Below are 25,770 nucleotides of genomic sequence, written 5' to 3'. Positions count from 1 at the left end.
TTATCAGACCTATATAAGGATTATGTGCCACAAGGAGGAAGTGTGGTATGATAATTTGATTTGATATTTTAAGTCCACTTTATGCACAGTAAGGCTAATCGGGACTGACTCTACAGTTTCAAGTGGTATCCGAACTACTATGTGCCTCCACCGGGAACTGAACCTGGAACCCCTTGTTTACAACGAGGCTTACACTGCACCATCGGAGAGGCAAAATTTTATGATAAAAGAGATGAACATGGATACGGTGCCGATTTGATGTTTAGTAGTATTGTAAGTGCGAAGAGAAATGAAATTTTGCTTGCTTCTGAGGTATCCATATTGGAAGCAAATGTTCTCTCAACGAAAACAATCAAATACATACATATACAGAACCTGAGACAAGCATGATATGTGTACATAATATTGGAAAATGCATCTGCGCTTTGCCACACAAAGCTGAAAATAATATAATTTAAAAAAAAATATTATGCAAATTGTATTATTTCATATGGTCAGATACATGTATCGCGTAAGATGTCGACCATGAACATTGGTTCTTTGCTGTTACCAAACTGAAATTTTTAAGTTGCAATTGCTCCAGATTTGTTTCGTGTTGTTTACAGAGGGAACAAGCCAATTTGAATCTCCGATTCCATTAAAGCAGCTGACATATTTTGCAGTATGGTTTGAGCAACAAGCGTTCAGTATAATTATCGCCTCTGGTCGCCAGGGGCCTCTGGCAAAATTCGATATTTTCCTGGTCCTCGTTGCAACTCTTCTTGCCCAGAAAATCATGAGACTTTTTCAGAAACGTGCCAGCAATTTGCGAAAAATATGATTTGTCTTGCACTTCCTGATCCAAAAATCAGCACATTTCTTTCACTTTTGAGTATTTGTTTTTTTAGGTTGATTCTTTATCGGGAAAGATTGGATTGATCTTGCCTAGGATAGGAACAGACGGAAGGCTTGTTTTGCTACAGCCGTAAACCTTCGGGTTTAAGAAGGCTAGAGAGTTATTTAGTTAGCTTGATTCTTTGAGTACACTTTGTGTAGAAAGGCTAATCTGGACTACTGGGATCCTAACCACTGTGAACTTTCATTTTTTTTTAAAGAAAAGGAAAACTCCTAAGGGACCGAGTGGTTAGCACATCGCGCTGCGACGCCAAGAGTCCAGAGTTCGAATCCCGCTCGGACTTGGTTATTTGTGAATGTCTACTCATCAATTTCATCGTTTCATCACTCATCCCCATCTTCGCAAATTAGCCAAGAGGTACAAAACGCGAAGTAAAATAAACTAAATCAATCAATCAATCAATCAATCCTAAGTGGCAGCTTTCCCACCTCAACATCAGATCAATTTACTCAATTTTTCAACTCATTCGTACAGGACTTTAGGACAAACACAAACATATAAGTATTACCCGGAATTCGAACCCGGGACCACATGATTAAATTAAAGGCGTTACTATAACCGCCACCGGGAAGGCTCTGTTTCCTTTTTTCTTATTTCATACACTGCATAAAGAAACATACCACTTTGTAGTTGTTGTCAAAGACTATGTAAGAAAAAGAGAAACCCTAAACATCAAATTCGTCCTCCTCCGTAGCCGAGCGGGTTAAGGCGTTCACTCGTCTTGAGATCGTTCGCTGCGGGACGGCGTAGGTTCGAATCCGGCTCTGGTCGGAATTCATTCGGTCTACGTATAGGGCCGGTGGCAACCCACCATCGTGAGGAAATTGGGGAGCTTCGAATGAGTAAGCGTAATCCGGTCACGGAAACCTACTATAACGGCTGGGGATACGTCGGGCTGACCCCCCGACTATTCCAATACTGGTTGAAGATCTCCACGCTTAGAGGTGACGAAGGAAAGCGTGGGAGGGAGACCGGCAGTCGGTAGGTACGCCTAGGCTCTTCATGGGCTGTTGCGCGACGGATTATTATTATAAACATCAAATTCAGAGGGGTATTATTCATTTTCAAATTACACCTTACCTTACTATACACCATAGTCATTAATAGAGTTACCGCACTTAAGAGTAGCTTTTCAAGAGGCTTTCAATTAAGCAAGTCACAGCAACATTAGAAAACTATTTCACAAAGTAAAAGCCGCCAATTCATAATTTGTTTAGTGATTGAATTCATTTTTTTCTGTTATAGATATTTTCCAGTCTTACGGCGAGCAGACTACATGCTGACAAGGGAAGTGGGGAGTGGGGAAGCGACCAATTCAGCACGATAGGATGCATTAGCCTGTAGAACGAGGTGCGCGCAGCACCTCCTCCCGCGACATCGTAACTCTCGGCGCCACCGCTGTTGTCTGGCTGGTCTGCTGCGTATTCCACGCTCCTAACTCCCCTTGCCAGCATGAAGGTCGCCCGCCGAAAGACTAAACGAGAGATATAGTAGTTATTCTACCTAGGTATAAATAGATTTGTTGTCTAATCAGCAGCAACAGGGAACCGAAGTTAGTTTCTGGGTACCAACCTCACGGCCTTAGCACCATTTGAATAATCACACGCCTTATCCCGCAGGCACCTATTTGCGAGGAACTAATGAATGGTCGCTGCCCTCCTGTCTTCTAGACAGAGCGAGAGGAGAGTGTTGACAAAACCCAATGCAAAGTAATCAGAAGGATTATTGATATCATAAAAGTGAACGGGACGGCGTGAGGAGTCGAAGAACCGTGTGTCGTTAACTTATAGGTATCAGGTTGAGATAATCTTACTAACATTATCAAGTGAAATAAGTGATTATTATTAAACAAACTTTCTTTTCTGTTAATACATTTATATTCAGCAATCCCTGAGATTTTTCTGGATTCACAGTGCTTCTGAGTGAAGTGTGGTTAAAGTTTGACTTTGGGTTTTAAGTCCACTTGATGCACAGTAAGGCTAATCGGGACCGGATCTACAGTTTAAAGGAGCCGAACCACTTGTGCCTCCCCCGGGTATCGAACCCGGGACTTCTTCATTTCAAGACAATGACGTTACCACTACGCCATTGGGGAGGATCCAAGTGTGCTGAAAGCTTTGCACTGATGCAAACTCTCTACTCGGCTAACGACGTTGTGGCGAGCGCAGAACGGTGACAGACGTTGCAAATTGGATAATAGATAGTGGTCGTGTTACCCCCACACCCCCTATACGCCTTCATGCCGTAGTGCTAAGCACAGGGGAGCACTTTACCTTTTTTATCTCTTGGTCGTCTCTCGATCTTTCCTTCTAAGCTCCAGGTTCAAATCACGGACCGTTGTATGGGTGTTCTTTCTGAGTGTCCTTTCATTAATTTTCCATCAATCATGCTAATCGTTGAAATAGCCAAAAGTGGCAGAAATGTGATATTAAATAACCAAAGCATAAATTCAAATACAAAGGGACTGTTGTTTACAAATTCAAACATAATTTTAAAAGTAACTAATTTTGGCATTTGTTGAGACATCTATATTTATACCAGCAGATGCAACGTCAGTGATAACAACGTGATTAACGACATACATCTGGTAAATCCTCCCAGATACCAATCAGGTCATGAATATTAAAAACGAAGAGGGCAGAAAATCCCATGTCATGTACAACACAATGTATGTCAAGGTAAACGACATCAGTTCATTGATCTCCATGTTGCTGGGCTGTGCTATGTTGCATAGAATAGAGTGGGTTTGTAACTAAAGTACTAAAACTTCTCCTAATAGCGGACGCCTCTAAATTACGGACATTTTTAAATTCACCGGCAGAAATACATGTGGTTTAATGGCAATATTACTTCTTAATAACGGACATTCTTAATAACGGACTCGGACCATGCAAACTACCTCCCCAACGCAAATAAAACTTCTTAATAACGGACTGCTTAGGGTGACCAGACATACTCTTTTTAAGAGTATTATACTCTTTTAGAAGTTCATATACTCTATACTCTTTTCAATTTGCAAAAATCCCCAAATATACTCTTTTCCTTGCTATTAAATTCATTCATTATTTTACAGGCTGGGTCAAATTTAAAAGTGATTGTGCCTCTTATAAAAATCTTGTTTACTCTGTCTGTTATAAATGTTGATTGTGAAAGACTCTTCAGTGTTATTAAAACTTATTGGCGAGAGGAAAAAAGTACACTCCTGGTGTCAACACTGGAACAAGTAATGAAAGTGAAATTCAGTGTGGACATGACCTGTGAAGAGTTTGGACTGGCAATAGAGGACGATTTAATCATAATTTAATCACATTAGACCCATAAGTAATTTGAATCTGTAGAGTGTAGGCGTATTTTATAGGGGCTATAATGGAAGCAATAACAAATAGCCACCCTTATTTTCGTTTTCTTTTTGATTTGTGATTGCCCACCTTCAACCTCTTTTTGGTCAACAAATATCTGGTCACCCTAGGACTGCTTGAAAGAAAACGGTCGCAATTCCTGGAATTCGGCACAACAATGGCTAGTATTTCGAACTAGCGCGCATTGTTTTATGTTACATCGAACGTATTTCTTTTTAAAATTGCAGACAATAGACAGTATTCTTTGTAATTATTTTGAGAAATGTGTGTCACTTCTGCTACAATGTCGCAAAGTACGTACTGTAATATGCTTATCCTATTGCGTAACATCCTACATTCTTTTTCTGAATAGCGGACACTTCTTAATTACGGACTTTTATTTTCACCAGGCCTGTCCGTTATTGAGAAGTTTTACTGTATATTCAGTGTACGGAGCAACTCAATGTATTGAGTTGACATAAAGCATAAACCTACAAGTTGTACACCTTCATTTTAGGTATGTTTTCCACATCAGTATATCTTAGTGATATGCAAGAACAGTATAGAGACTATGTATATAGATTACAGGCGCGTCCTGGATCAGGTAAACGTGTTCCGGAAGACCGACACCTCCGGGACAAAATACTACATACTACAGCAACTTAAATAACATAAAAAAATTAAAAATGATATATTATTATCATGTATGTAAATATTTCAGCACTGATCAATGCATAAAACCGATTCCAATAATATCATATCTTGGACATTATTTTGTTTATTATACACATCAATTCGTTGTTGCAGTAATGAATTGTTACGATAGGTATGAGAGAGAGGAGTGCGAGAGAGTACTTGCCTTCTTAGATATCAGGAGAAACTTCGTATAGGTTAAGAACGGGGCAAACGGACACTGGGGCAAACGGACATCCCCTAAGAAAAGTACGAATATTTTCGGTTTGAAGTTAGCAACAGTGCAGCAGTTGGAGTTGTGTACGAACCTGAACGTTTGCGAGCAGTTGTGTTGAGCATCGGAAGAAATCGTAAAGAAGAAACGCGAATCCAGCAAAAAAACCTGACCAGGTAAGCAGAAAATGTACGTGCAAAACCTTGAATACTAAAAAAATGTGTTGCGAACACAAGGATTGCATATGTTACTATGGTCCCGCCGAAGTTGTGATTTGAAGTGTGGTGAAGGCAGTAGGCTATTTCCTTTATGTATACACATTGTGTTGTCATCTGGTGGACTTTTTCGGAATGTAAAGTCACATGTATTGAGGGATCCTTCCTTCATCGCTTGACTCAAGTACAAAAAACTGAAAGCTGAAGCAAAAAATCGAAGAAGTTTAAACTCACGACAAGTGATGAGTGCCGTAAATGCAAAGATGTGTACAACCACGGTCAAAATTGGGTGCAGTGCTTAGAGTGTTCTCTCTCGTTCCATGTAAATTGTGTTGCAAAGGGAAATGACCCTTATTATGTGTGTTGTTATTGTGAGAGTGATGATAGTTCATAAATCATCACGTGTCTATCTGCCCCGAACGTGCGGGGTAAACGGACGCTGCCGCCGCATCCGGGGATTGATCAGACTATTTTGAGACAGATGTTCATTTGCTTGCATACTATGTGCTATCATGTGTTAACTGAAGGTTCACACCTTTTATGCCAATAGTTATTTTCATTCTTCAATAAAATGTTTGACAGTTATTTTGAAAATTGTGCTTAGAGTGTCCGTTTGGCCCGTCCTTACCATAATTCAAATGGTAAAATTGTAGAATGAAAACATGGATGAGGGGCGCCATGAAGGACAGCAGAATGATTTACTCCCATTCCATCGCTTCACGATCCATCGCTTCTCGAAAAGTGGGCGTGGTTTGTCCCGATAAATCGCTCCTGATAACGAAAGTGTTTTTTTCCGGGTCAGGTGTTCCCGATCCATCGCTTCCGAAAATAAGGAAAGGAACACTCACAGAATGTATATAAACATCTGTATCACACGCACAAACAAAACTAACAAATGTTGTTGCACACATACATATGTGAAATGAAGTAAATAAGCAACTGAGCATTTCGCAATAATAAATGAAAATAATAAACAGATAGTAAGCAAATTATAAGCAAGTAAATAAAGAAATGAACAGTAGGTACACAATAAATGTAAAAAATGTTTTTGCTATTTTTGCTAACCTAACCTAACCTAACCTAACCTAACCCAATAATTTTGGCATTTCTTTCAAACTGAAGAAACTGTTCTCCATCTGATGTCTTCAAGATGTTTCCAGGAAACTTCATGTCTCTCACTGCATTCATTGTCAACGGAACTCCTAGGGATGTTGCACGAACTCTATATATGCTCGACTTCAAGCCTGATAGAGACGGCAAGCTGGTGCACATTGCCAATAGCCAGAACCATTTTTCCTGGTTTTCTTAATATTGAACCTGTATCCTTGCTGAAGCAATAAGCTTATCCCGTTGCATAAGCCTGTATACAAGTGACGTTTCTGGGACGATGGATCGGGAATAACTGACCCGGAAAAAAAATGTTTTCCGGAACGATGGATCGGTACAAATCACGCCCACTTTTCGAGAAGCGATGGAACGGGAAGATAGCAGCAGAGAAAGTGGTCTCTGTTCATCCTCAAAAAAATTGCATCAACGAAGTGATAGGTGTGTATAATTTGCTTATGCATTGGCAGTTTCTATTTGAAATGTGGACTCAAACCTGAACTTGTAAACAACGGCAAGCTATATTCAATTCAATTTCAATGTTTTGATTTGTATAATAATAATAATAATAATAATAAAAAGTAAAATATCAAATTTTATAACTAATGTAATCGTAGTGAATTCCTACTTCGTGGGGGTGCTTTGTCATGATTGGAGGAACGTGGGAGATGCTTGCATGTATCAACATTGAGCAAATGCAGGGTGCATATGTAAATTTTCCTAGTGAGGATTGCTCTATGAGAAATTGACTATCTGCGGGATAACATCCCCATGTTCCCTTCATTTTGAGCACTTTTGCACCTTCTGAGAAAACAAAATCCTACGGTTGGCCTTGATTATCGTGGACAGCTTGAAAATTCTACTATTGTGTATAGGGGATTGAGACAATGCAATACTTACTACCAGATATATTATTAAGTTGAAAAACGTTCGTTTTTGCCCAAGTAAAGAAAAATAAATTTCCACGTTACGCACTAACAAAATAATAAAATAGTACCAATAATGGCAACAGATGGCGCCAAGAGAACATGAAACACAAGAAACGCAAATCGTTATTGAATAAGATAGGAGTGCACCAGTCTAGCATAAATAAAATAAAAATGAATATGCTATACTACGAAAAGTTACAACCTCGCTAACAGTAAACATTAGTGGGAGTCGAAGAATGAAAATAAAGTGAAGCCAAATGCTAAACAAGATTGATTCAGAAATATAGTATTATTTGCAAATGTATTGGTGTGTTTCTCGTCTAATTTTTTGGACATTTTTAAGTAACTGCCACAGATGGAAAATTAAGATTTACCCGAATAATACAGAGGCTGGTCTCATTAAGAATCACTGACCCTTGCTTGATCCCATTACACTCGAGCAAGGCTCGGTTTCATGAAATTAAACCACCTCTTATTCCATTAATCTTCTCCTACTTAAATATAAATTATGGTTGCAAATTAATGATTAGACTTATTATTATGTATGGTTCCACTGCAAAGCTTTCCACATCTAAAGGAACATGATGTAAAATATATCAAAATAGAATTTTATCATGTTTTCTTAAATCGTTCCTGGACGAATAGGGTGAGTCAAATTCAACATGACTGGAATGAGAATTCAGGCAATTTCCGGAAATGTTTCAGACTTTATTTATTGAGATGACTTCCACAAATGCACAGATGGAAGAAAAGAGTAGATAAAATGGAAGAACTTGAAGAAAAAGAAGTAGAAGAAAAAGAAGAAATGTTGGGCGAAAATAATCAAAATGAAATAAAAATTAGACAAAGAGAACTTGCATTTCAAGAGGAGAAGACTCTTTTCTTTATTTTTTTTTGCTTGTCAATATATTTCATATGAAAAACAAATATTTAAGGTATGTCTATCGTGTGCACCCAAAAGTCCTTTGAAGTAGTCGATACTTTACAGGGCATTTATGAATTCTAATAATATATAAATATGACTTGGAATTTAATGTTACTCTATTTTAGCGTCAGGCAGTACACTGAAGGTTACATTAACCTCAGGTTGAACTTTAAATTCTTCCAGATAGTGTGGATGGGATCACTCTCACCGTTACAACCGAAGGGCATGTCGTTTTTGAGTGGCAGCGTTCAATACGAACTGCCACCGAGAGGCAAATATTTTTAAAGCTTTCTGGCTTTATCATTGCGCTCATTCAAATGTCAAGGAAATTTTAAAAAAATCATCTGATAACAGTGTGGAGAAGCACTAGATGAGAAGTTACTAACTCTCTCTTCCCAATCAGTGTCTAATTAAAAATATGCATTGATCTAGACTGACACCTCTCTGTTCTCCCTTCTCTCTTAGGATTCATGAAATGCGTGGTAAGGTATCTTTAAGGTGTTCTTTCTAAAGTTGAGCTCTGACGCCTTTCTTGTATGCCCCCTAAGTCATGTAGCAATTGGCACCTTGCAGAAGATTCTTACCGGGATTTGAATCTAGAACTGATTAAGTCAAGCAGCCATATTGCATGTTTAATCGCATTGACGGATCAATGAAAGTATCTTCCTTACTTTCAGGGACAAATTTCTACGCTTTGTTTAACTGAGACCATGAGACTGAGTGGTGGAGAAGAGGAAACACTGAATTCTCCACTCGGTTGTCTCTTGATTTCCATTCCGTTTTTGCAATATTATCAATAAATATCCTTGTATGGCGAAACGTTCTTTACTTTCCGAATGATCCTCATACATGGTGTCACCGTACAACAATGGCAAACTTTCACAGTGTGTAGAAGTTTTGCTCCTTAAGACTTCGATTCGACGCTACGAACGCTCGTACAACGATATTGTGTAATCTGTATGTGTGCAGCATAATCACAGATTAATGGTTGCCACTGACTTGTATTTTTCCTGTCGGAAAACGACAGAATAACATAAAAAACTTCTGGCAGAATGTATGGCCAATGGAGTGTGAAAACGTCTACAAACATATACGAGACCCTTTTCTAATGCAAAAGTTTAAAATGAAATTGGTAACGTAATGATTGAAAGGTGATACATGTATAATTAAATTGCCGAAAAATTAATCACAGCAATTTCACCCTGTCAGTCTCTCTCCTGGAATGATGTTGTGTTTTAGCATATTATTCGAAAATGTAAATGACAGTGGCAACCTTGAATTTGTGTCTAATGGCTGAATACATACAGGATCGAAAATGGAGTTTTTCGAGGTCTTGTAGGGTCGAAAAGACCAAGCGTTACTAAGAAAAGAAAAGTTAATTTTGATGTTCTCTACAAACTGACGTGAGAGTGTTTGTCAGTGTTCACGGTGACATCTTGTGCACACACATGCAAAATCACACCACATATTCACACAGTGTGGAGATGCCCGACCTGTCATTTGTTCCACGAGACAAGGTAAGCCTTTACTCTTTAATAGCAAGTATTCAATAGTTGGTAAGCCTGAAAACATCCAAAGATTTTCACTGCATTCCTTGCAAGGGCTCAAATGTGAGGACGGTTCCCGTTAACCCCCGAGGTAATGACCAGCTGCTGGGAAGGGGAAGGGGAGGGCCAAGCAATGACTCATTTTTCCGTGTCGCTCTCGCGAATGTCAGATCGCTAGTTCCGAAAATGGACGAACTGCGGCTTGTTGTAAAAGAGGGAGACTTCGATTTGATTGTCATTACAGAAAGCTGGATAAAGGACGGAACACCACTATCTCTAATTAGTATACAGGGTTATGAAACGCTAACAAAAAATAGAACCAAGAAAAACTGTGGCGGAATTGTAGTTTTTCATAAATCTAACTTAACTGTCCGAACAATAGAGACGAAAGTAAATACTGAAGGCATCGAAACATTAACTTTGATTCTGAAGTACATGAATAAACAGTTTGGCGTATGTTCCATATACAGACCGCCCAATGTCCCGTACACAAAACTTACATTGTTCGAAGAATTAATGTCCGAAATCTATCCACTAGTTGATAATCTCTTCCTGTTAGGAGATGTAAACTGCGATTATCTCACCCCGAATAAACCAGAAACACGGTTTTTAAGATCGATTTTTGATTCATTTGGTCTAACGCAAATAGTTAATAAACCAACCCGCATCACCGAAAAAAGTAAAACGCTCCTTGACATCATAGCCGTTGACAATACAGAATTACTGTTTAAAACTGACGTTACTGTCCCAATCGGTAAATCAGATCACTGCGTTGCGTACGCTGATTTCTTGTTGCAGAAACCGGAACCTCAAGCGAGTTACGTTTATTGTAGAAATTTTAATACCTTCAACGAAGAAATTTTTGCAAAAGATATAACTGATGTAGATTGGTCAAAGCTTTACTCACTTGATGATGTTAATAATAAAGTGGAGTTTTTGACCTCAAATATACAAAATGTGTTTGACACGCACGCACCTCTAAAAATCGTAAAGCACAATAAGAAAAATGCACCGTGGATCACCAGTAATGTTAAATTGTTGATGAGAATCAGAGATAACGCGCTACGAAAGTTCAAACGTTCGAACAATCCAAGCGACTGGCAACAATATAAAGAACTCCGGAACTTTACAACAACTGTCATAAGACAAGAAAAGAAATGTTATCTTACCTTCAAATTTGGCGGGAAAAATTTAAACCGGAGAGAAACATGGAATGAGTTGAAACAATTGGGTATTGTTAACAATAAAAAGTCTCACGATAATACATTCTCTCTCATAAGTACCACTGAAGATTTAGATGCTGTTAATGACCATTTTGGTAAAATTTGCAATGAATCTGAAATTCCTCCTCCACTTAAGGCTCAGCAAATAAAGCATTTCGAGAACAAAACCTGTTCCACCGCTGAACAGTATTTTAACTTTACTGAGGTAACTGAAAAAGATGTACATAGAACTATTTATAGCATACGCTCAAATAGTTTTGGAGTAGATGGTATCAGCACTAAAATGCTCAAACTTTCTTTGCCTTATGTTTTATCTCCGCTAACGCACGTCATTAACTCATCTCTTTCCAGTGGCGTCTTTCCTGAAATGTGGAAAGAAGCACGAATCCTGCCACTTCAGAAAAAGCAGATCGCCACTTCTTACAATGACTTTAGGCCTATCAGTCTTTTGCCTGTGCTATCTAAAGTACTCGAGAAAATAGTGCACTCGCAGACGTTAAACTACGTTAACACGAATAATTTACTGCCCCCGCTGCAATCCGGATTCCGTGAGAAACACAGCACAGCCACTGCTCTTGCTAAAGTTGTGGATGATATTCTCTATGCCATTGATAAACAGCAAGTCACTATTTTAGTACTTCTGGATCTCAGTAAGGCTTTTGACACTGTGCAGCATGACTTATTATTAGCCAAACTTAAATACTACAAGTTTTCTCCTTCAACATTAAACTGGTTTCAAACATATCTATTTAACAGACGTCAAAAGGTCGTATTACATAATTCACCATCTCACGTGTCTCAACCTATAACGCTGAAAGCAGGCGTGCCGCAAGGATCGATATTAGGCCCCCTCCTCTTCACCCTTTACACTGCAGATTTGCAGCAAGTTATAAAATTCTTCACTCCACATTTTTACGCAGACGATACCCAGTTATATTTCTCAGATCACTACGCTTCGTTGGAACATAAGCTTCAGTCACTAAATTCTGACTTGAACAGGGTCAGTAACTGGTGTGTATCTAACGGTCTTAAAATAAATCCAGAAAAATCTCTTTCATAATCATTGGTTCTAATTATTCAAGGTCGTTAATTAAAAATATTAAGTTCGAGCTCAAAATAAACAACTTGCCCATTGCCAGGAATAACACTGCTAAAAATCTTGGTCTGATTTTTGACGAAATTTTTGATTGGACAGAACATGTAAAGACGCAATGTAGGAAAGCTTATGGAACACTTAGGAATCTGAATCGTTTCCGTGACTTCCTCCCTGCGGAATGCAAGCTAAGACTCATCCAAGCATTAATCTACCCATTGTTCGACTATTGTGATAATGTTTACGGTCCTCAACTCTCGCAAAAGCTCAGTAAAAAAATACAAATGGTGCAAAATGCCTGCTTCCGATACATTTTTCAAGCAAAAAGATCCGATCATATTCTTCCATTCTTAAATAATAATCAGGTTCTTACCATGGCAAACAGAAGGAAGTTGCACTATCTCTGTTTTATACGCCGCATACTGACAGAAGGTAAACCGCAGTACCTGTTTGAGAAGATGCATTCCCGTAGGGAAATCCATCAGTATGTTACCCGTAAGCGGAACAACTTCGATTTACCCCATCACTCTACCACGGCCTACAAATCCTCTTTCTCCTTTTCGGCTCCCAAAGCATGGAATGCATTGCCTGCAAATATCGCTAGTGTAAAAAACCCATTATATTTTAAAGGTAAAATAAAAGATCTGCTGTTAATGGAACAATGGCAGAGTCGGGGCACATACTGAAGGTATCAAGTCACTCACTATAAGAAATTGTATTATTGTATTATTATTACTATTGTCTTTTTTTATTTCTAGTTACACTTTTTTTTTGCAACTAATTCCTATGTATTTTTTTTCTTTCTTCATTTTTTATTTTTATTATTATTATTATTATTTTACGTTTAGCTTACTGCTCCATAAGTTTATAATCATCACATATGTATTCTCATATTGACAAGGGTTAGGTGGCAGAGCAGCCCTTGGCTGAACCTCGCCCGCTGAATAAAGAAAATTTATTATTATTATTATTTATTATGAAGATAATGAATGAACTTTGGGTGGTAGATGGCATGAAGACAACTTTTCCTCATAAACATTACATCCAAATCGCTTAGTTCCGGTGTTTTCAGAGCCAAGCAACGTGGCTGAGGGGTTAACACAACGCGCTACGACGACAGAGTTCACGGGTTTGAATCCTGGCCTGAACATGGGTGTTCTTTGCGAGTCTCGCTTCAGCAATTTAACCATTTCATCAATCATTCTTTTCGTCGCGATTAGCCAAAGTGACATACCCATGCAATAGTCAATGCAACAATAATAATAATTCTGAAGTACGGAGGATATTGACTGATTGGTTCGGTTTATTTTATGGCTTTCCTGTCACTTCTGTCTACTTGCAAAGATGACGATGTGCGATGACTGATGATGACGAAATCGATGAAGGGACGCTCACAAAGAACACCGTTGCCCAGATCGGGATTCCACCCCCTGTGCCGCTGGCGTCGTAGTGCGCTGTGTAAAATACTCCGCCATATTATTCGGCAAAGTTAGAAGGAGATCGAGAAATGGTTTGAGGGAATAGCAAGCTCAGCAGGGCTTATTAAAAGTAACTGTGTAACACTTTCTTCTTCGCGAAAGTAATTCAGCTACACTCGCAATTATGATTTTTTTTAAAAAAAATATTTGGAAACGTAATTCAGTTGAACTTCCCGATAATTTTACAGTTATTGATATAACTTCCATGACATGCATCATACCAGCAAAGCTGGTTTTCTTGTCACTACTAAGCAAAAAAATAACATTAATTTTCATTAAATTATATTTTAATATAAAAACAAACTATAGAGGTACAAAAAAACCATAGTAAACCCCCATATTACATAAAGATGTATACATGTCTACTTTCTTAAACGAACTGTAGTTTTATTAGCTGTTGTAAATTTATGGAAGGAACGAGTTACTTGTAAAATTAGTAACTTTTTAATATTAGTAAATGTACCTCAATTACTATTATTCAAGTAACTAATAACGAAATTAAGAGTTACTTTTATAGCTATTTTTTTATTTGTGTCGTCGCATGAAAAACGCCATATTTTTGCAATATCTTACACCAGATGTTTGTCTGAAAGAATGAGCCAGTTGCTGATTGTGAGGGTCGTGCCATAATTTTATCACCAAATTGACCAATGCCTGTCCGTCTACTGTTTTCCTTAGTATCAAGAGACCGCGCAGATTTTTTCTCAGGCGGGGGCAGAGTCATAGAAACGTTTATTATTATTAATATTATTATTATTGTTGTTGTTTTAATTATTGTTGTTGCTATTGTATTTTTGTTATTATTGTAAAAATGTAACGTGCTCCCCTGTGCTATGCACTACGCCATGAAGGCGTATAGCGGGTGTGGGGTTATGGCCCCACACTTTCTTGATCACAGCCGAAGGTGGAGGTGATGTGATCACCACCACACTCCTGGCCGCCTTTACCCCACAGAGTTTCCTCCAGGTACCCACTTTATACAATGCTGGGTGGGCGCCGGAGCCGCTTGAACGGGTGGAAAAAAAATCCGGCTCTACTCCGGCGGGAATCGAACTCGGGTCTCTCGCATGGCAGTCAGTCATTGTTATTATTATTATTATTAGTTACTACTACTACTACCACTTTACACATCATAAAATTCAAATTGGATTGAATATACTTTGGCGTTGTATACAAGTTCAGACTCAAGCCTACTATTAACATAGAAACAGGATTCACCTTCCTTCCTTTTAATAAGCATCTACCTACCCTATCACTTCGTTGATGAACGAAGAGTAATTTTTCTTGTTGTACTATTTCACAATGCACAGATATCAATCAGAGTCACAGACCACTTAATCTAATCTCCTTCATGGTACCTCTTCTCCATGTGTTTACATGCCGGAGGGTACTCTATAATAATAATAATAATAATAACGATAATAATAATAATAATAGTTGCTCTAACGTACGGCCTGTAAGTCACCGAAAACAACTTTTCTTTGTTATAAAATATCACTACAATTTGACCATTCGAATTACATTTACTCTTTCCAGAAATCTCAGGGGCGCAAGTAGCCCGCGGGCGCCCTTCTTTACTATTAGTATATTATCCCAAACGAAGAACCTGGGCACAACTATGAGATCATTAAGATGTTTGAGGAACTTTGACCTTAACGTGTTTAATCAGAAGAAAAGATATAAATTAAGGAAATATTTTTCTAGGCCTAATTTCAGTCAACGCACTCTAAAATAAATCCATCTTCCTCTGGATATTCACTTAAAAAGAAATTAAGAACATTTTGACCTGAAATTTTCTAACCTGTCGTAAACACATTAGCAACCGCCACTACACTACTTCTTCTCCCTTTCCAAGCATGGGAGAGAATATCAATTCAAAATGAAAATTTTGATATGGGCATAATTTCTAACAATGGTCGCAATTTGATAAGTTAATTTGAGAAACTTTAAAAAAGTTTCAGTAATCACAAACTGAAAATCATTCACACCATTGGCAAGGTACGGTCACCCGCAATAAAAATGGTACACCTAGATCCTGAAATAGTCGTTTCCCTGCAAGGCGTTGTGTGCGTTGCCTAACTCTAAGGCAACAAGTGGATTTCAATAGCAGATGTTCAACTTCTACCCCTGCCGTGGAGTTAAGCAACACACATAACGCCTTGCAGACAAGCGAATATTACAGGATCTAGCAGTCCCATTATTATTGTCCGAGACTGTACAACTGTTTCGTTTTGATTTCATAATTTCTTAACGTAAGTTTTGGAATAGGCGAGTATAGCTCAACGTGCCGAAATAAGTGGTGTGCCCGACAAGGTTCATTTTCAATAATAATAATAATAATACATTTTAGTTTTTTATTGACCAGGTCTCAATGTTCCATTTGAGTGAAATGATGACAGTGAAAGAAATAAACCCACTCATCTAATAATTATTTAATAGTGAGGAAAACGTGTGATTCGGAATACGTGCTTAAACTTGTTGCTCTCGTAAAGAACTATTGATCGAGAAAAATACGTTAAACCTTTGCCGGAAAAATAATTTTAAGAAACTCGACAGACGACTTTCGTCTAACGAACCCCGCAGGTCTCTTCTCTCGTATCAAGATTCGAGACTTGTTTTAAAATCCGAATGGGGATGGGGAGATTCTTCGAAATACCAGGAGACGATACAGAGACATGCAAATCGACATGTTACGGAGACTCCATGTCCGAGGTTCGTTTATCGTTCGATGCTAAATCAAAAGGTGACTTCTGATTGTTTATGAATGAATTAATTGTGTTGGTTAATGCTGGAAAGTTATATATTTTTGGTTTGTTTAAATAAACGCTTTTTTTAAATATTTACACTATTATCTCTAAATCCGAGGGTAGATCGAGAAGGAAGAAAACTTCTTCATTCACAAGGTGAGACGAGACAATATGAAATCTCGCATCGCCTCATCTCGGTACCATCACTATTATATTCCGTGTGTTAATGATATTGTCTCACCCTAATTCCTAATCACGGGAATGCCAGAACAAGGTGTGCGTTTATTGTAAATAGTGTACCTACTACACGTTCAAAACTTTAATATCGCTATGTCTCTCAAGGACGACAATTGATATCCTTGGATCCCTACCTGTGTGATCTTTTAGCGCGTTTTTATGAATGACCTAAATATAAGCACTTAACATGAGGATTTTTATGCTTGCGGAATATATTAATTCAACAGAGCAAATCAATGTTACGTAATTAAATTTGACGTTTCCTGCTATCCACAGCTGTGGAATCTATTTCTCTATTCTAAGCTCCGAAACATGCAACGAATTTTTCGTTAACGCCATATTTTACACTGCGGTACTCGCGGGATCACCATAGTGATCCACTCGTTTATATTTCCATGCTACTGGCGTTTGGCAACACTGTTGACCTTTGCTCCCAGTGTGCCTTCCTGGAACAGTCGAGGAACTATCTTCGTTCAACATTTTTAGAGGGCTTCAATGATGGCGTAGTGGTAAAGTCGTCGCCTTGTAATCAAGGGGACCCGGGGTCGATACATTTTGGAGGCACATTGCACAGTGGTTCGGATATCAAATTTATACTTTAGCTCCAGTCCCGATTAACCTATCTGTGTACAAAGTGGCCTTAAAACGTCATCATCAAATCGTTCAGCATTTATTTGTAAGAGATCCATTGTTGACTTCTTGCAGAGCTCACATTTCAGGGGACCTCCCCGATGGCGCAGTGGTCGTAAACAGGGTGTACCGGATTCGATACCCGGTGGAGGCACATAGTGGTTCGGATTCCACTTTAAACTGTAGGTCCAGTCCCGATTAGCCTTACTGTGCATAACGTGGACTTAAAACACTAGATCAACCAACCAACCAACATTCCAGTGGAGCTCAATAGTGATCCGCACGACCATTGACGGGAACATTTTGCGACACATGGTATTTTCATGTCTACACAAGTACAGCCACCAGCGATAAAAATGGGACACCTAGATCCTCAAATACTCTCTTTTCTATAAGGCGTTATGTGTGTTGCCTAATTCTACAGCGATTCTAAGTGGATATTAATAGCAAATTTTCAATGGCAACTTCTATATCCGCAGTAGAGTTAGGATTGATTGATTGATTGATTGATTGATTGATTGATTTGCTTTATTTTACTTCGCTTTTTGTTCCACTTTTGGCTAATTTGCGAAGATGGGGATGAGTGATGATATGATTAAATTGACGCTCACAAACATCGATGCCCAGGAGCCCTGTCGTCGTAGCGCGACGTGCTAACCACTCTGCCACGGGAGGTGGCAGTAGTGTTCGGCAACAGACATAATGTCTTGCAGAGAAACGAGTATTTCAGGATCTAGGAGTCCCATTTTTTTGTCAGTGACTGTACATGCTTCTAAAATCTGCAATAAATGTATGAGGTAGGTGTGGTGAACCTAGACCACAAGAAACCTGTTTGTGAATCTTGAATCTCTTTTTTGGAAGAGAATAACATAAGTAAGATTCTAAGATACCCTACGTCTATTTGTTTGGTTTCATTACATTGAAATGTAATTAACTAGGTAATATATTGAGTGACGAGTCTATAAATCTTTATTTAGTGAAGCAGAATATTAACAAGAGGATATTCTCGCTATAAAACTAGATAAACATTGGCAAATAATGGGAAAATACAATAATGTTCGATAGATCAGATGCATGACCAATGACGAGTATTTAGTCCACGCGACCTCAAATACTTCAGCAAAGTGAACTTTGTGAAATACCTTATTTCACGGCATAATTGTTGAAGAATTTATGCCTAATTTATTTGCAAAAAGTGGGGTGTGAAGCCTTTAAAAAAATAGAAAATTGTGTCTGTATTATCGGTACATATACCACTAATTTGATTTTGGTGAAAGATTACGATGCACGATGTGCGTTAAAACTTGTTAGACCAAATCGACGCACATCATATCTTGGTGACATATTTTCCAGACTGAAAAATAGTTAACACATTAGTTGTTATTGATTTGTGCACTATAGTTGAAAGCTTATACTTGAGAAAATTTAGTACGGTGTTGAAAATTACAGACTTATAAAATTTAATCTTCTTTTAAGATCCTGCTCCGCTATCGTTGGTTTCGTTATCTGACGCTCGATGCGAGGCTGTAAACCATTTTTTGGACTGAGAAAACAGCGTGCGATGGTTATGCGGTGAAATACGGTATTAACACTTCTAAAGTGTTTGGTGAGTGTGTAAATCCCACCATAGAACATTTACAGTTAAGTAAAGTTGTTATTTTATGGATTGTTGCAGATTGTTAAACTTCGGTAATTCGAGAGCGGGAAAACATTAGTGAAAAAAGAAGTCAACTTGGATACACTTACCAGTAGAGCACATGGAGAAGAATCCTACACTAATTCCCCGGGAACTTCGGGAATTTCGGGCATCTCCTTCTTGACCTTTCCATCCGCCAGGTGCAGCTGCACGGCATCTTGGTTAGCAGAGTAAGTGGCGGTCGGCACCCTCTCCTCTGTGGGGGAGGTCGCAGTGTGGGTGATGGTGGTTCGCAAGGAGCTGTGGGTGGTGAGGAGCGAATCCTGCATGGTCTCGTTTCCGTTGCAAGTCCTTTCGGATCGCCAGTTGCCAAACCGGTTGTTGGTGGGTGACGGCTCGAAGCAAGGCAGGACCTGTTTGAACTCCTTCCTAAAGTTCTCGTTGAGCCAAGCGTACAGGAAAGGGTTGTAGCAGGTGGAACTCATGGCCACGGCGTGAGCCATGAAGAAGCAGAAGTTATAATACTTCCAGGCCGATATGGTGATGTAGACGTCGTTGAGAAGATTGACGAGGTTGAGCGGCAGCCACGACATCCCGAAGATTGTCACCATGGCGATCAGCATCCTGTTGGTACGTCTTTTTCTCTCCCGATCGGCTTCCTCTTTTCTAGAATTCTTGGAGCCAGGTTTTGCCCTGGCCCTGTCGTTAAGTTTTAGGGAAACTTTGACGTAGCACACCGTCATGATTATGAACGGTAGGATGAACTGCAACGAGGCTGTCACGGCTCCAAAGATTTGACGAATGCTTTCGTTAGGCCACGCTTCCTCGCAGAAATAGACCGCGACATTATCGTTCGTATAGTGCTTGGTATGCTTCACAAAGACCCCGTAAGGCAGAGTGGCACACACAGAGAACACCCAGATGCTAACAATGATCAAGACGCATGTCCTCAACTTCATTCTCGGTTTGAAAGGGTAGATGATGACGAAGAAGCGATCGATGGCGATTGAGGTGAGAGTCAAGGTCGAAATGTACACGCTGGTACCCTGTGCGTAGGAGACCATATGGCACAGCATTTTCCCAAAGACCCACTCGCAAAGGAAGGAATATAGAGGCGTGAAAGGAACTGCGAGCACACACAGTAAGATGTCCGAAAGGGCAAGATTGGTTATGAAGAAGTTCGTAACGGTTTGCATGGATTTGTTGTTACCCACCACGTAACACACGAGGACATTTCCGAAGATCCCGAGCAGGAATATTGTCAAGTACAATATGTAGAAAAGAGCCTGAACGGCTTTGTGTCCGATGATGTACTCATCTCTGCAGAATGGCTCGTCGGTAAGATTGTACTCCATACCGTTATTTCTACCAAATGAAAAACTTATGTTTGTCATATTCGAATCCGTCATGTTCGGGTATTCAGTCCCCATTGTTGCTGGTTCGTACGACAACAATAAGGCACTACAATGGGCTTGTCAACACTTCCATCGCTTCAACGGACACACAGCACTGTCACGGAGAGGGTGAACGAGGAACGGTCAATAAAGGGTTACGAGAGGACATACGGGTGACGGATGACACTTGTTGCACGGAAGTTCTCAGAAGTCACTAAGTCGCCACCGACACTGTCGATTCGGCCCGTTCCAGTCCGGTTGCATCGTCGGTTACCCGAGCGGAAATTCGTCGAGCGAGGATTCGAACCGCGTTTTCTCGTCGACGTACCCGAGGCTTTCCGACGGCCGCGCTATGATGTTGCCGCAAAACTAACTTCAGCCTGTCTGGCGGGCGCCGCTTCCGTGGACAGTTTTAACAAAAAGACCGAAAGACGAGAGAAGCGGAGGATGATCTGCGAGGGCGCGGAGAGACACGCTCCCATTGGACGCTGCGCCGGAATATCGACCAATGAGTTTTCGGCGAGGAAATTTACGTAACGCGCCGAGAAGATCGAGGGAAAAGTTATGTGCGTGGAGAGTGATATTATCCTTGACGATACGGCAACTATTTCAAAGGGACGATAACGTTTATCAGACATTACAAAAACCTTTTGTTTATGAAAACGAAGCACTCGTTTATTTTCGTTCTTTGATTTCGCTTTTCCTATAAGAGCTGTTTGAATCAGCAGTGGCAGATGCGAGAAAATGATTTATTCCGAACTGTTGATTCATTGTCTACCATTTTAACCAGGAGCGGAGAATTTCATTATACTCTTGTGTATATGATTTAACCAACAGTGAAGGAAAAGTATAAGTCAATTGATAGTTCATTGGGGTTTACATATTTTGATTGTTTGATGCTGATATTCTACAAGTATCTCATAAAGATAAATTGCAAGGTGAGATTACATGATGACGTAATTGCAGGCGTATTAATAAATCAATGATTCGCATGGAATTCCAACATAGGACCCCACTTAAGCTGCTCGCAAATGAGTTCTTCTTTCTCAGATGTTTGTGAATAAATTTTGAGTTTCATGTGAGAAAACATACTTTCGGCAAGAAATTATCGGAATGAAGGTGGATAATCAGATCTAAAGAAAAAAATCACTGATTTTAATAACTTTAAACAAATAATTTACAGAATAATGTACATAAGAATTTTGTAGATATTAGAATCACTTTTCGTGAAAGTATAATAATCTCATAATAATTGAATGACCTTTAATAGGCTAAGAAAGGAAACAAAATATATGTACTGATGGGGTGAACTCATAAAAATAAAATGTAATATGTAACCTGTAAACACACTTAAATTTTCTTGATTTAAAATTAAATAATTTTGTAGGTAAAAATAGGAAACTTTTGTGTAGAATAATATGCAAAATACTAATCATGTTAAACCATACATAGTGTCATTATCATTAAACTATAAATAAACATGGCAGCTGATATTTTGCAAACTATCATTTAAAGAATTGCAAAAATTCTACTGCAAAAACTATAACAAATTTTTTAAGTTACAATTATGTAGCACATCAAAATTGTTTTATTTTCACTGGAGGAAAAGTTACTGAAATTATTATATTTTTATTAACACACGCAATAAACATTTCCATAGTAGGTTCATATATACACTATCAGAAACAGTAAAATGGATATTTACAGATATTTTTTTATTTGCTTGAATCACACTGTTCAAATATTTAAAGAGCCGTTTACCAGAACATCTTTTCTATTTTTTTTTTAAAAAACAACAACACATATCTATATGAATGGTGCCCGAAACCAACCATACAAGCAATTCTAAGCGTGTTTTTTTTGGAAAAATAAAACAAAATCGTTTTAAATAAAAAATTCCGATTGAAACAAAAAAGTATGAAGAATAATTTTTTAAGTACTGTCATTATTAAACACTAACATTACAATAAGTGGGGCTCCTGGGTAGACAAATGGTGTCGACCTCGGTTGCGCACAGAGTGCTACGACGCCATAGGTCACGGGTTCGAATTACGGATAAGATATGGATGTGTGTGTTTGTCTGTCCTGACTGAAAGTGTAAAGAACTGACTTAATTTGATATGATGTTGAAGTGGGGACAATTGCAGCTTAGAAGGTTTCCTTTTAAAAAATGGTTAGCGCTCTCACCTTTGGTGCGAGCTGTCCCGGGTTCGATTCCCGATGGGAGCCTCCAAGAATTAGATGTTGAGTCAGCGTCGTGAGGAGAATTTGGGAGCTACTTGAAAAGGATAAGTAGCGGCTTACGGTCTCGAAATCCAGAAAACAGCGGCGATGGAACTCGATGTGATGACCACGCGTCACCCAATGAAAAAGCAGCACTGGCGGGATCTGGCTCTTAGAGGTATGTTGCGTCAATTAGTACAGTTTATTTTTTAAGAAATTAGAATAGATATGTTTGCAAAGAGGATCGCGGAAGGAAATGATGCTGCTGTAGAATTGCTAGGCCGAGAACGAGAGGCGACGTATCGAGAAGAAAATCTAGAACGAGATAGACTTTAGTAAAATCGACATTCGACTGACCAAATGGACAAGCGACAAGCGACAAGCGACAAGCGACAAGCGAAACTAGCCCCTTCAGTATAAACCAAAACATTCACCGCGCATGTGCGAACAACAGACGGAGGCGAAACAATGCACGGGATTGAGAAAACTGCATTGTCCGAGCGACACGCAAGCGACAGGTGACACAAGTAGCTTTGGTTCGAAAGGTTGAATTTATTTCTTAGGGTCAGTTGCAGAGAAATACGTGTCGCTTGACAGCTTTCGGGTGTCGTTTGTGTCTGAAATCTTCCTTACTACCGAATAACTTGATCTACTTCGAGACTTGGATATGGTATTTGAAATTACATGATACTTCAACCAACACTTAACTCTGCGCCTTGTTGAGAGATAAGAAGCGTAATTACCTAATAATTCATGAACGTATTTTGTTTGTAGTAATTTGAAGTTAATCCATTATTTCACACTGTCAGCTACTTATGCGCGCCTCGCATACTCGGGAAAACATTCATTTCTATTTAGTGTTCGTAGCGAATGAGTGAATGGCTTGTGCCACTTTTGGCTAATTGAGAAGATGAAGATGGGTGATGATGACGTGAAATGGATGAGGGCACAATCACACATATAGACAGCACACAACACAGGTTCTATAGATGATTATGCTGGCCATGGGTAAAGACACTAGAACCTCACTAGTCTACAAAATGCAGTCGAGGATGTACTACGTGAAGGGCGGGTTTATATTTGGTGTCTGGAGAAAGAATCACCCCTTGCACACCGAGGGTTCGTAGCGTTCAAATAGATGCAAAGAAGTCAAGCAGAAAAACTATATTATAAAATGTTGTTCGCTCTAAGGACGTCTCTCTCTCTTTCTCTCTCTCTCTCTCTCTGTCTCTCTCTCTCTCTTTCTCTCTCTCTCTCTCTCTATATATATATATATATATATATACAGGGTGACTGGTAATTAGATGTATTCCAAGCAAGGGGTTAAAGTAGAGAAAATTTGCAATAAATTTGACCCCATCCGAAAATTAGTAGTTTTCGAGATAATCGAATATCTTTTGGTTCTTTAAAAAATGACAATTTTCCACATAAAAAGATGAATGGAGAAAAAACTGCTCAATGTATGGAACTTATTTCAGCATTTTCTGATAGCTAACAAATAAGTGGTTCGTCGAAAGAAAAGTTTTTCCCAAATAACAATCACATGTAAGTACCGGGTGGGTCTAAACTTACAAGTGATGATAAAGAAATGCACTCTTAGTTTACTTGGCAACGTATTAATAACAAAAATTGGTATGGCACGAAGCGTACAAATTACTTTAATTACTTCCTTGTGTCATCTGCTATCCAACAAGGTACAAATGTTGCTAACATTCACATTTGTGTACAAGAAATAATAATTAATTCATCTTCATGTGAATGGAATCAATAAACAATACAATTAAAGAACATTACACGTCTTGCTCAAAGTGGGCACCTCCGTTACGCATGCAGGCACGCAGGTTTTTACGGACATTTAGTCTCGTAACTCGTTATGTGATGGTGTCCTTGATGTGTTGACCAGCTGTTAAGATCCTCTCCTGAGTTCTCCTTGCGAGTTTACCGGTGTCTTGTAAACTAATTCTTTCATGTGGCTCCAAATGTAGAAGTTGCAAGGCGCCATATCGAGTGGGTCTTTGGCAGTCATCATGCTGATAAATCATGTCACGTCTTGTAGCTAGAGGCACATCCTTCAACAACATTGACATCCCGTTCCTCAAAAAATGTTCATAAGTGATGCCATTTAAGATTTGGGGCAGGAAAAATGGCTCAATCAAATAATTGTTCATTACGCCTATCCATACTTCTGCCTGGGCGTGCGACAGTGTCTGGATGAAAATTACCCAAAGAAATGGATTGGTTGAGGCGGCCCGATTCCATGGCCGGCTCGATACCCCGATCAATTTGACGGCTTGCGACTTTTACATTTGGAGCCACATGACAAGACACCGGTAAACTCGCAAGAAGAGCTCAGGGAGAGGATCTTATCAGCTGGTCAGCATATCAAGGACACCATCACATCACGAGTTATGAGACCAAATGTCCGTAAAAACCTGCGTGCCTGCATTCGTAACGGAGGTGCCCACTTTCAGCAAGACGTGTAATGTTCTTTAATTGTATTGTTCATTGATTCCATTCACATGAAGATGAACAAAGTATTATTTCTTGTACACATATGTGAATGTTAGCAACATTTGTATCTTGTTGGATAGCAGATGTCACAAGGAAGTATTACGTAATTTGTACGCTTCGTGTCATACCATTCTTCTTATTAATACGTTGCCAAGTAAACTAAGAGTGCATTCTTTTATCATCACTTGTAAGTTTAGACCCACCCGTTACTTACATGTCATTGTTATTTGGGAAAAACTTTTTTTTCAACGCACACAGATTTGTTAGCTATCAGAAAACGCTGAAATAAGTTCCATACAATGAGCAGTTTTTTCTCCATTCATCTTTTTATGTGGAAAATTGTCATTTTTTAAGAAAACAATTTAAATTCGATTATCTCGAAAACTACTATTTTTCGGACGGGGTATCATATGGTCAAATGTATTGCAAATTGTCTCTACTTTAACCCCTTTCAGGGAATACATCTAATTACCAGTCACCCTGTATATATATATATATATATATATATATATATATATATATATATATATATATATATATATATATTGTACAGTACTACTCGTACATATCATTCGAGACTTGAGACGCGAGAAAAGACCGATTTGCCATTCGAGAATGACGCAAACATGAGATAGATCTTTGCAATTCGACAAAGATAAGTCTCGTGTTGTCTCGTTTCGATACCATCCCTAAATATATGTTTACTTTTATATACGATCTGTACGTTTTACACTTTCC

At 38.9% G+C, this 25,770-nt stretch overlaps 1 protein-coding gene across 1 annotated transcript in view; it reads right to left on the bottom strand.

Annotated features, from left to right (window-relative positions):
• Positions 1-20,775, bottom strand: part of sNPF-R (short neuropeptide F receptor) — a 294,564-nt gene extending 273,789 nt beyond the window's left edge. The window contains exon 1 of the mRNA XM_083140780.1: positions 19,015-20,775. Coding sequence (XP_082996906.1) covers positions 19,039-20,334 — 1,296 coding nt within the window. The 5' untranslated portion in view covers positions 20,335-20,775 and the 3' untranslated portion in view covers positions 19,015-19,038. The remainder of the gene's footprint in view (positions 1-19,014) is intronic.
• Positions 20,776-25,770: the final 4,995 nt, after the last annotated feature.

Source organism: Lepisma saccharinum, chromosome 19, assembly GCF_977018435.1.
Source record: "Lepisma saccharinum chromosome 19, izLepSacc3.1, whole genome shotgun sequence".
NCBI classification, from domain to species: domain Eukaryota; kingdom Metazoa; phylum Arthropoda; class Insecta; order Zygentoma; family Lepismatidae; genus Lepisma; species Lepisma saccharinum.
Note: the sequence above shows the minus strand (reverse complement) of the source record. Positions and strands in the feature narration are given on the sequence as shown.